This window comes from Plodia interpunctella, chromosome 17 (assembly GCF_027563975.2).
Source record: "Plodia interpunctella isolate USDA-ARS_2022_Savannah chromosome 17, ilPloInte3.2, whole genome shotgun sequence".
NCBI lineage: Eukaryota > Metazoa > Arthropoda > Insecta > Lepidoptera > Pyralidae > Plodia > Plodia interpunctella.
In genome coordinates this window covers 8,243,317-8,256,424 of record NC_071310.1, presented here as the reverse complement: position 1 = coordinate 8,256,424, position 13,108 = coordinate 8,243,317, and the positions used below count along the sequence as shown (strand labels likewise).

The 13,108-nt window shown below is 35.5% G+C and overlaps 1 protein-coding gene across 1 annotated transcript; it reads left to right on the top strand.

Moving 5' to 3' along the window:
- Positions 1–3,023: 3,023 nt before the first annotated feature.
- On the top strand, positions 3,024–6,488 carry LOC128677252 (uncharacterized). Its single transcript, XM_053757959.1, has 3 exons — positions 3,024–3,101; positions 3,868–4,113; positions 5,985–6,488. Exons 1-3 carry the CDS (start codon positions 3,090–3,092, stop codon positions 6,165–6,167), a joined length of 441 nt encoding a protein of 146 aa, XP_053613934.1. The 5' UTR covers positions 3,024–3,089; the 3' UTR covers positions 6,168–6,488.
- Positions 6,489–13,108: the final 6,620 nt, after the last annotated feature.

Below are 13,108 nucleotides of genomic sequence, written 5' to 3'. Positions count from 1 at the left end.
ACCCGGGACCTCTCGGTTCAGTGGCAAGAACCTTGCCACTGCGCCACCGAGGTCGTCAATTTGCAGTTAGCAAATCTACGCCACTCCCCGCTTCCGCTTATGATTCGCCCTCCATCCTTGTACCACACACCTGAGCACACGTCCGCGTTACGTCACTAGCTGACGGTCACAGCACGCGACTCGATAAAGTGCAGATCGTTTGGCTAGCTGTGCCCGCGACTTCCACCGTGGAGAAAATAAAATAGACTACTTCAAATTCAAACTTCTTTATTCAATTTAGGATCATACATCACTTATTGACGTCAAATGGCTAAATTGAACAATAAAACTACATAAAATTTTTTTTAATACACAATTCTGGAATAACAAAATAAGCATAGATTAAATAATATAACATTGCTGTCAGATTTTATTAATGTGCGGAGTTTTTGATGTGACATTAATGGCAATGACACACTTCGCGGTCAGTAAGTATGTCACGTAATCCCGCGATTATCTTGTCGTTGCAGAGGGCCTACCACGGAACATAAAAATATTTAGAACATTACTAACGTACACATTCTGTCTCTCTTCTCCATATCGTGTACGCGTCGTGTTAAAGAGAGAACTTGTGAACGCAATGACGTGTTACGTGTTTTATGTTTCACGATAGCCCCCCAATGTTCCGATTGAGGTAACTTGATTATGCTCACTGTTATTAATATGTCTATAACTAATTTTATGTAACCTATATACATACTAGCCACCCCACGCGGCTTAGCTCGGGTAAAACCATAATAACTCTTGCAAGTTATAAAGTATTGGTAAAATTCACTTAATTTTATCTTAAATCTTATCTAAAATAAAGATTTCTTTTTGACCATTTTAAATCCAACTTGAAAATGCACGTTGATGTCTCTTGTATAAGCCTATTTTGAGGACTTCCGTGGCCTAATAATGGTCATCATGCCGGACTGATACACTGGAGGTCCCTATTTCGAACCCCGGTCATGTCAGATTAACCTGGATCTTTCTTTGGTGTTTATTTATATGTGTATATGTTGTAGAATATAGTATAAGTTGAGTTAGTATTTCATAACACAGTCTCGAATTTACTATGATGCTCAAACTGCGTGATTTGTCTGTCTGAAAATTTTTGACAGAAAATCAAAACCAAGATAGATTCTAATGTAATACCGTTACGGTAACAATAAGGTATTTTCCTTTGAAAATTTGGGAATATAAATAGGACTATAATATCCTAACTAATATTATAAATGCGAAAATAACTTTGTTTGTTATCGCTTTACGCTTTATCTACTGACCAATCTTCTTGAAATTTTGCATACATGCTATTCGAAGAACAGAGAAGGACATTGGGTACCTTTTAATTAACCTGGAAAAATATTTTTTCCAGTGGAAAATTTACTCGAAATCTGGAAAGTTCACTAAAGCTTATTAGATATATAAGAGGTGCGTCCCGGGGCTTCGCTCCCGTGGAAATTTCGGGATAAAAATTGCCTTATGTGTTATTCCAGGTTATTTTCAGTACCAGTAGATAATGCGTGAAAAGGTAACAAACAAACTTACTTTCGCATTTATAAAATTAGTTGAGATTTTTTTTCTAATTTTTTTTTTTGAAATGAAAAGTTCGATCGATCTAGGCGTTAGCTTTAACTTTATAACGGTTATTGTTTGTCAACGCTGTTATACTTGCTGGACCTTCAAAAAAAAACGGAGAAAACTGACAACTTGCTGAACTTCCATTGCGTGAGAATCGAGCCCCATGTCGTGTACATGTGATGTGACACATCCGATGTGTCTTCCAGGGCTTCTGCTTGCATCAATCGATAAATCTGACAGCTGGGCCTCGATTCTCATGCAATCGAAGTCCATTTAACCAATTTTCTCAATTTTTTTCAGAAGCTTTAACACGGTTTCTTGACTTAAGAAAAATCACAATTGAAAGAGTTTAATTCAATGCATCGGTCGATCGATTTTTCCCATTGTACCTTCCATAAAAATTTTAGAAAATTTTTCCCATTGTACCTTCCATAAAAATTTTAGAAAATTTTTCCCATTGTACCTTCCATAAAAATTTTAGAATTTTTTTCCCATTGTACCTTCCATAAAAATTTTAGAAAATTGACGTAATGAACTTCGATTGCGTGAGAATCAGGCCCTTGGACAATAAATGTATGTGTGCCATCTTCCTTCTCGCGTTTCAGCAAAGTCTCTCTCTCACCTAGTGCGTTTTTCCGGTTACTTGCAGCGGTCATACTTCGGAGTTCAGAATACGCGCTTCAACTTTTTTTTTCTCCATTTCACTGTGTCAAAAGCGATAGCTTTTATGCAATGTCGAGGAGTTATTTCAGGAAATAGGTCAAAATTGAAATCGTTTTAATGCATGTGTGTGCCTTAAAATTTGTAGTAATTAATCATAATAAACGCAAAAATTAGATGTACTTGTACTTAGGATTTTTGTTAATTAATTACGAAAATTCTACTGGAGGGGTCGTGATGAAATTTGGTACACTAGTAGAATATGACCTGGAATACCAAATAGGTACCTATTATACAGCAATTACAGGGAATCGAAGCCACAATATGCATCTAATAAAAATATAATTAAAAAATACCAAAGCAGGATATTCTACAAGTTTATTACACATTGGTTGGACCAAATTAAAACAGAGACCACAATTACTTTCTACAGGTATTAAATACGGAACTAAAAATAAAGTTGCACACATCAAATCTAGAACCAAAACAAAAAAAAAATATACCTCTCCTTAATACGTCGAATAGTACAAACGATACTAAAGTACGACATTCTATCACTATTTGTATGACAATTCAACCAACTACACTATCCATTGCTAGTTTAACACACCATCAAAGTTAATGACAAGAATAAAAGCAGCATTGTATCAGAAAGTATATGGAACAGTCGAATCGAAAGTGCAGTCGCTTTTTACGGTAGTACATAGTACCCTATCACTGAATGGAAAGGCGTAGAGTACATTTCACCGGTATAAAACGATCGTTGAGGTCCCACACTGCATCAGTCACCAGAAAGAAGTCGACAACACCATCTATAACCTCTCAACATGATCGCTTTCGTAAGTTACTTCCGTTAATAACATCAAGTTTAAAAAAAAAACACGTAACCTACATTTGTGGAATTTGCAATGAAAAAGTGTAATTTACGCTCCACTTAACAGCCAGTGACATAATGACATTAATGTTACATAAAATATGATTGGTGAAGGGATATCGGACATCGGACTTCCTTATTTGAAAATTAACACTATGGTATATTCATTGTTTTTTTAATTTTAAAATAACAATTCTTAATTTGAATCTTCTTTGTAATTCGATCTCAGTGGCCAGTATTATAAAATCTCATTCCTTAGCTTCCTATTTCTTAAGTAGACGTCAAACAATTAAGATCCTGTTTTGTAGTTACTTCTTTAAAGTGAGATGGCTTCATCTGCAGATTTTAACCCTTAATATATTATCTTGTTTCTCTCAAACTCACGGCACATAGTATTCGATTCAACGGCATATAGATCGAACACGTAAAGGCCCTTTGAAATGATTTAATGTTATGTTTATCTCCTGCCAAAACCCCGGATATATTGGCAATATAAAAATATTGTAAAATATGTTATGTTATCCTTATCCTTACATATTATAAAACAAAGTCCTCTACAGCGTCTGTCTGTCTGTCTGTCCGTCTAACTCTAAAACTACTGCACCGATTTTCATGTAAATCCTGAGGAAGGTTAGGGTGAATAATTGATTACGCTTTTACCCGAGCGAAGCCGGAACGGGCACTAGTAAGAAAATAAATAAATAAAAAATGTAATTGTTATTATTTATTAGAAAGCTGCAGCAGTCCTTCTCCTGGCGAGCCTGGCCGCCGCCCGCCCCTCCGAGGAATGGGAGCCCGAAGGCCACTCCCATACGGAGCACACGAAGCCGTACCACGTGACCGTGGTGAAGAAGATCGGCGTCCCGATCCCGCACCCGGTCGCCGTGTCCGTGCCGCAGTACGTCAAGGTGCCGATTCCGCAGCCGTACCCTGTTCACGTCACGGTCGAGCAGCCCATTCACGTACCAGTCTATAAGGTAAGTTCTAACAACTGGATATCACACACGCGTGGTGCGGTTTAGATAGATTTGAGAGACCTCGGTGGCGCAGTGGTAAAGTGCTTGCCTCTGAACCGAGAGGTCCCGGGTTCGATCCCCGGTCGGGTCATGATGGAAAATGATCTTTTTCTGATTGGCCCGGGTCTTGGATGTTTATCTATATTTGTATTTATTATAAATTATAGTATTGTTGAGTTAGTATCCCACAACACAAATTAAATAATTAATTAGATAAAACTATAGATAAAATTAAAATATATTTCTTTTATCTATGGATAAAACGTTTATTTACTAGTACCGCATACACATAGGCGACATTATTGACAAAATTTTACACAAAGATGATACAGACAAACAAAAATAAACATACACATATCATATTGATTTCATTTAAAAGAACAGAAGTCGAAAGGTTCCTTTTTTATCTAAGAAGTTCATGAAATGGACCTAACTGGTATGAATGAGGTCACGAGTGTGAGTTATAGTGTAATTGCAGAGTACTGTGGTAGAAGACCCTTGGTCATAAAGTTGGCAATGTGAGAAAAACTAAATAATTTATTTACCACGACGAAGTGCTACTTAATCAAATATATATAAACTAACACACTGACCTACTAACCAAGTAATGACTCCACAAATCGTGACTGACCGCAGTTGATGATCAGTTTGGTATATCACAGTTTTCTCTAGCCATAGAGTGTCTCTAGTAGACTACCCAAAAAGCAAAAACCTAGATTGAGATTTCAGCGCGTCTCCGTGAGGTAACGGGCGATCCAAGGGCGGGCAGTTACTTTACACAGAGGACTGCCATAGTGGTTCGGAGGGGTAATGCTGCCAGCCTTCTTGGAACCCTTCCAAGCGGCGACAAGCTGGAATCTCTTTATTATTTATGATTATAAATTTTGTAAAAAAAAACATGTAATTTTTGAATATTTTATAAAAACCTAGATTACTTGGACAAGTAGTTGAGAAATTATAAACATATTCATGTTCAAGTACCTACTAGCGGTTTTCAATCATTCACAAATTATCAATTTGTTTTGACGAATTAGACTAGTTAGTTATTTTTTTGTTATTCAACGGACGCCATTTTGTGTGAAATGCCCAGCTCTAACTCCATACAAAAACGCAGTCTGTGTGCTCCGACCTTATATGATACCTATGCTTACTTATCTGTTAGACTTATTCAGATTAAGAGAATAAAAATGTACATTACGCTGTACAATACCATAGAGAAATTAACATTGAAACGCCTATCCAAAGACAACGGAAAGAAAACAAAAAGAAAACTCAAAGAGAAAACATTGTTCCCATGCAACAATGCAGCGATGGTATAGATTGCAACCATTGTTATAACCTTTCTTGATGCGCAATCTCATAAACTGCTTCAATACGGCATTCATGACACTGCACCAATTATTATGTAATGCTACTGGCCGCATCGAAAGTAAAAGTGCAAGGAATTAGAGCGTATATTCTTAAAAAAAAAACCTATCTGATTCCCGCGTCGTGTCTGTGACAAATTGTAAACCAACATTGAATGAACCACATAACTAGATCAAATCAACCTACATTTTAGTTTTACTATGTAACGAATTACATAATGTAATTTAGGAACATAAAATGATTGCGTCACATAATTGCATCTACATCTATAACTTCCGAATGTCGCGTCAAATTTTGCCACTGTGCGCTCTTTTTTAAAATAGCGAATTTAAATTTTAGAAGATTTAAAATTTTTCCTGCCTGTTTTATTTCTTCTTTTACAATTTTATCTTTGTATTTGGAACAGTTACATATTTTGTTTTTTTTTATTGCATGTTTTAAAATCTACAATTGTTTTTTTCTAGGTCGTCCCCCAAGTAGTGGAGAAGCCAGTGCCGTACACCGTTGAGAAGCCAGTACCTTATGAGGTTGAAAAACCCTACCCTGTGGAAGTGGAGAAGAAAGTCGAGGTCCCCATTCCTAAGCCTTACCCAGTCCATGTTCCAGTCTACAAACACATCTACCACCACAAGGGTGGCAAACATTAAAAATGATAATTTCGAAATTAAATTTAGAACGGGCTAGTTCATTCTTAAATTTAAAGAAATGGGGTTTTGTATATAGAATAAGAAATTAGCTTACTCTGTAAGCCTTTCTTTAGGTTTGTTATGTTGGCCCCCTTGTAAATAAATAGTGATGTAGATAAATTTGACGGAGATATATTTTCGTCAGTATTGACTACTGAATTGTGATATTTATTGTGTGTTCACTTGTTGTTGCTGTTGCATCTTTGTTGACTATTGTGTATTTGTTGTTGGTTATTTTTAAATTGTATGATATTGTTGAATTAAATTTTATAAGAAAACTGAGGTCCCTGTTTACAAAACATATTTTCCTAACAATCAATGTATGACCAATGATCAATATTTACTGCTGGCGGCCTTCTCCGGCTTCGCTCGAGTAGAATCATGAAATAATATAAATTATACACTTAAATATTTCTTAGGAATCACACTATCTATTTTAAAAAAAACGCATCAAAATCCGTTGCGTAGTTTTGTCCATACATAGGCACTTTGTTTTATATTGTGCTATACCTATATGTAATGATAATAAAGCATAGTAAATTTTTAAGAATATGTGTAACTTGCGTTCGTGCGAAAGATAGCGTTTTTGAACTATTTATTTCCACTTTTTGTTCATAATGCTATGGATTCGAAGCTTATACAAACAAGTACAATAAAAGTGAGAGGACAAGTCAATGGATTTGGACCAATAACTGCTTAGATACCATAAAAATATTGTTTAATGTCATAAACGGACAGATTACAATAATAAGAGGAAAAAAAAATCCTCTTTAATTTCACATGAAATGTAAACTGGTTGGTGATAAATCTAAAAATAAAACAATACGCCATCCATTGCTGGCACACGTCGACGGATTCAAAAATGGAACACAAGTGACATGGCGATGTAAGACGATCATTAGAGTGCGTTGACCCGGGCCTTGACCGGAGAAAGTAGCCGACTTGGCCGTGCGAGGTTGTGTTTTAATGCGCGATCTCGTCAATCATTGTGATCGGTGCACGTAATTATGTAATTAAGTCCAAAATTAGCATCGTCTATTGATATGTCTCATTAGTAGATTTTAATTAAATACCTACATAACATTAAAAAAGAAACAGAAATCAGTAAATTTCCGAAACAAACTCTGAAAATTACGTAAACTTTTTGTTCAAAATCATTTGAAGATCTGAGATGTTATGCCAGCTCCACACTATCCACGAACTCACACTTTACTGAATAATAGGTCATGTATTTCTTTTTTTTTATTGTTCGTTTTTTAAACCCGCACGCACCTGCCAGTCCCCTGCTGCGCATCCCGAACCTTTTTCGACGGATTAATGTTTTAGTTTTAAAAAAAGATTAAGAAAAAAAAATTAAGCCGCGACCCCCATCTTATGAGGTCAGGAACAGATAATCACAGAGCCGACCTGTGACGATTTTTACCTATGATTTGAATAAAATCATCTGAACTTAAAATTCGATAGAATTTCAAAGCTTTTTTATCCTTACGAGGCTGGCATCCGCCCTGGAATAGAATTATTAATACCACCAGGAACACATGAAGAAAAAACAGACAGGTCACAGTATACACTACTTATGCTACCTTCACTGCTAAACCTGGACCGATTTTGAGGAAATTTGGAACAAATATAGTTAAATCGCCAAGGGTAAATATATAGCTAACCTAAGCTAATTTATTTCTACGCATGAGTTATTATTCCGTAAAATCGAGTACTCGTCGAACAGGCATGTCACAAATTGCAATTTCCCTACTGAAATTGCAGTAGGGACAATCAACAACAAACAAACTTAACGCATTGCAAATCCACCTCTATTGCCATTGCATAAAGGTCCACGCCGGGTAACTAACGCGCCTGTAAAGACACACGCGGACTAAATCAGAGTATATTTAAATCTTTTATTAGGCATGGTTTCGTTTAGTAGAAAAGTTTGATCTTTAATTATTTATGGATTTTATGGCGTTTTCCTATTGTCGCGTGTTAGTGGCCAGTGTGTCCATTTTTTTTTCAATCTATATTATTGTATATTTTAAAGTATACTAGAATGCGTTATATACTAGAGGTATAATATATTCCCTGCCGTCATATAGTAAAGCTATATATATTAGTAAATAATATTGTGAGATACTAGCTGCGCCCCGGCGCTTTGCTCCCGTGGGAATTTCGGGATAAAAATTACCCTATGTGTTATTCCAGATTATAATTCTACCCGTGTACCAAATTCCATAACAATCGGTCCAGTAGATTTTGCGTGAAGAATAACAAACATACATACATCCTCAAAAATTTTCGCATGTATAATATTAGTAGAACGGAATTAGTAGGATTGTATAACCAACCTGTCTTTCTAACTTGCGGTTCACATTCAAATTTCATACGATAAATATAATATTATACTTAATCCATATAAACTATTCAATTACAAAATCTACTATTGATTTTATTGATCATATAGATTGCAGACTAGATAAGAAAATGCGTTCTAATCCAGTAAACAAAGCTATCAATGGAAACTATTTCCACATTTTGTTCCACTTAGATCCATTAAAGTCATTGAGAATCTATGACTGGTATGCTATGCTGGTATTGTATGATATATATATATATATATATATATATATATATATATATATATATATATATATATATATATATGTTATAATTGTATGATATGTTGTTTATTTTTATTATCAAGTACTTTACTCACCCTTCGAAACGTAGACGTAACGTAGTAGAGTGTAAGGCCTTTTTTGTGTGGAATGCGTATTACAATTCCATACAAAAAAGTACCACGGCTTCGCCATAATGTATGCCTTTCGAAACTTCCACATTTATAAGTTATTATAGGATAAGATGATTGCTGGCAAAAAGACGCACGAATTTTAACTTATGACTTACTTATAATAATTGTATCTTAGTTACGGTATTTCAATACATTCGTAACATAGCGGATGTTGCCGACACTATGTTTGTTGACAAAACGGGCGAAATTATCCAGATTTCGCGCCAATTTCAGTTCTGTTTAACACCTGACATATTGCTATTCGAAATCTGAACATTACTCGCGTACTCGCTGTAATTCTCGACTATATTGCTTCGGATTAAGGGTTTTTTGAGGTTATGTTATGGCGCCTGCTTTGAGATTATGTTTACTTTCCCGCGTAAACCGTTGTTGGATGCGATCACAAGCGCAGTGCATGAGTTTGTTGTGTTTCGTTTTAGAATCCTGTATTATTGTAGATCGTTTGAAATAAACTAAATTCGGTAGGTATAATGAAATTAGATTTTGTTATTTCGTAGACGTAGATATAACTACACATAATTATAAGTAACATAAGTATATCTAGGGACTCCCAAGTAATTGTTGAGAACCTTCGTATTGGGGCTTCTATGGTAAAACTATAGATTATAATTAAGTATGTTATCAATTTGCAAACGTTTCCAGCATGTATAAGGCTAAATATTTTCAAAATGAGATATTTTCAAAGGATGTTATAAATTAAACAAAAATAATTATTAATACTTATTTAATGTATGTAATGGTTGTAATTCTGAAAATGACATATACAAATCGATCGAGTAAATTCAATAACATATTCAAAATTAACAAGAACATACATATGATGAAAGATAACATGGAATTGAGATGTCTCAGTCGAGAATTCCAAATGTCCAGTAACACCAATATAATCTTACCACTAAAATCAACATCTACACTCTAAACACTTACATATAAAGCTTAAAATCGAGCAGCAAATGTATATTGGATGGTAATTATAAGTTGGTGGTGTACAATTCGATTGGTAGTAATGATTAAAGATGCGTTATCATTTTTGAAACTGGAATGTCAACTGTTTGTTTTGCTCGGTTTATCTGATGGATCGCTGGTCGGTTTTTTGACGTTTAACTAATATTTTAAATAAAATATTTTCAAATTAAAAAAATATATATCGCGATTTCTGCTAAATCTCATCTCTGCATGTCGGTTTCGTTAGTGGCTTGAAAGTCGCGAAGCCCGTGGTCTTCGTACAAAATAACTTTAAAATTTTGAAGATTCTGTAGTAATTGTACAACTGGCCGTCTACTAGACTTCAACTCTCCTTATGAATGCTATGGCTAGTTAGACTTTGTGTTGTGTCCCTCGTATGACATCCACGGGAGGTTGTAAAGTGGACCATTCTAGGTCGGACCGCGCGTATACATAGATTTTTAGCTGTGTAACAGTAACAGTAAGACACAATATAAACATTTCATAAGTACCTACATAAATAAATCTAAAATGATTTAGGATCCGGAGCAATTCCTGTAGCTATAACTAGGTACACTTATTTAAATAATAGATACTTATTACAATAAATGCATAAGAAAAAATCATCCTGTCAATTTTTTCATCGAACATAATTCAAATGGAAATGCATAATGACATATCATTTTGCTAATAAATGTGGTATTTTAACTGTCAACGGTCTGCTTCTTTTATCTCCATCAATCGGGCGTGTTGGCGGGTTCGACATTTGACGTTTTGCCATAGACAAACATCAGTCAAGCTGTCAAACGCCAACACCGGAACGACAAGGATTTGGGCAGTGGTGCAGCGGTTCTCAAAGAGAGCTTTTTCAATTCGTACTGGAAGTATTATTAGTTTGGCAAACCGTACTTGAAATTACACAGCTCAACGAAAGAAAATAAAAATGGTGCCATTATTTAATATGATACGATGAAAAACTTTAATATTTAAGCCATACACAAGTTTTAAAACGTCAGAACTACGCATTTGGTGTACTAATACTGTGTAACATAAATTAATTTTCTACATTTACTTTTCATTTTCCTTATGAAATTTCGAAATTGACATTATTATGAAATTGAGTCCGATTAGAAAAACATTTGAGAACAACTGGTTGAATTTAGATACTCCACAAACCTGTCGCCGGTAGCTGATGAAGGTGAAAAATTACAGGCAAGAGAGAATTGATTAGCGGTGGTTAAGGTTCCGTACCCTCACCTCCGTTATAAAAGTAGGGCATACCTCATTATTTAGAATTCTATGCTACTCGTTTATGCCCAGCTTTTTTCGAATTTCTTCCATTTTTTTGGGAGAAAACTGAGAAAACACGGAAGCACACATGAAGCGGTGATGGTCCGTGGTTAAGATCGTCGCCTGTGATCGACAGGTCCCAGGCTAGAAACCTATTCATACCACGTGAGTTTGTATACCAATCTGACTCATGTGTATGTAGATAGTAGTTAAAGGAAAACATTGTGAGGAAACCTGTACACAGGTTACCAATTTAGCTCAGTGGGCGAAGTGCAGGTTTGCATTTCACTTCTCGCCATCGAATCGATTCGAAGTGAGACTCAGCGAACCAATCACGTTGTGTCATTGTGACGCAACGACACCCACACTGCAATGTGATTGGTTAGCTGCTTCTCACTTCGTATCGATTCGATGGTGAGAACTGAAAAGCTAAGCCGCACTAACCCCTCAGTAGTGTGCATGCATGCGACTACATGACCCTAGATGTTAGCATGCCAGAGGCCTTGTGCGTCTTGAATAAAAAATTTGACACTATTGTCAGCAATGTCACACTCAACACGATAAAGTGTTAAAATTATAATCCATCTCTTTAGGTATAATCGTAAACAATACATGTGTAAATTATATAAGTAGAGTAGGGTAAGCGGGTATAAGTGACAGGGATAGCGACAACAACAATAAAAAAAACACTAAACAGGTAGGTACGTAAATTACAATTGAAGTGCAAAGACATGAATTAATTGCAAATCGTCTTAGCCCAGCTGTGGGACACAATACCAAATACATCATGAGGTTCCTTTATCCACATCACTGAACCCAAATAACTAAGCCAACAAGGACATCGCGCGCTGATGTATGCGACAAGTTTCGACTGATTTTGACAAACTACGCGCGCTTTGACGCATTGTCAAAATCTTTAATGGAGTCAGTGATTTGTTAAGTTTCCGACTATTAATCTATGTCCAAACTAAAGCGTTCGAAATTTGAAGGACGGTGGCTGAATAAAACTTTTTGTCGTTTGAAAATATTGATTTATTTTTAATTTGTTTAAAAAATATTGATTGATACCTATGCGTTTATTTTTATACGTATTGACTTTTTCCGACCACCATTATTATAAACACGGTCAATATAATAAGTTATTCATGGTTAGGTATTTCATGAAATAGTAATACTAATAACAATCATGTACGAATTTTTCATAGGAATTTTATTTATGGACCTAGGTACAACTTATATTATAAAGACTCTGGTATTTTAGCGGTAATTGAGGCTATTTTATTTATGTACCGACGTATATTCGAAATTGGTTGGTTTGCACATATGCAATTTGTGCTGAACACAACGGTGATACTCTATCGTCAAGCCGAACCGAACGTCATTCATCAGCCCGATAAGTTTAAAAAAAATAAAACTAAGCAGACAACAATGGCGGACATTTGAATCGGATGCCAGCGATTGCCGACGTCTATCGTTTATCAAGTCGAGTCAAGTCTTCATTTGGATGTGTAGGAAAAATGTAATATTTTTTGTGAGCTAAAATTTTCCTAAACTTTTACCAAAACCTACTTTCTGAGAAAGTACCTTTCTCAATGACTTTGTAGTTTGTCCTATTCCTCAAAAGTAGCGGTTTTAATAACGTCATGGATTCGCTTCAGGATCTGACTAATTAATGTAAGTACTAAAAAAATTCACTCGCCTGTCACTTATTATAATGAAAGTAGATATGTATATCTGCGTCTGCGCACACTAATTTACATCACTTTGGCGCAGCTTGCGTGTCGCAAACACCTGCGATTATTGCATTAGTCTTTTTAATTGCTTCTCGCATAAATTACTAAATTAGTACATCACTGGGTAGTAA

Bases quoted from the DNA above. Each gene is read 5' to 3' on its own strand.
- LOC128677252 (XM_053757959.1), top strand. The intron at 4,114-5,984 runs GTAAGTTCTAAC...GTTTTTTTCTAG, and splicing joins TTCACGTACCAGTCTATAAG to GTCGTCCCCCAAGTAGTGGA.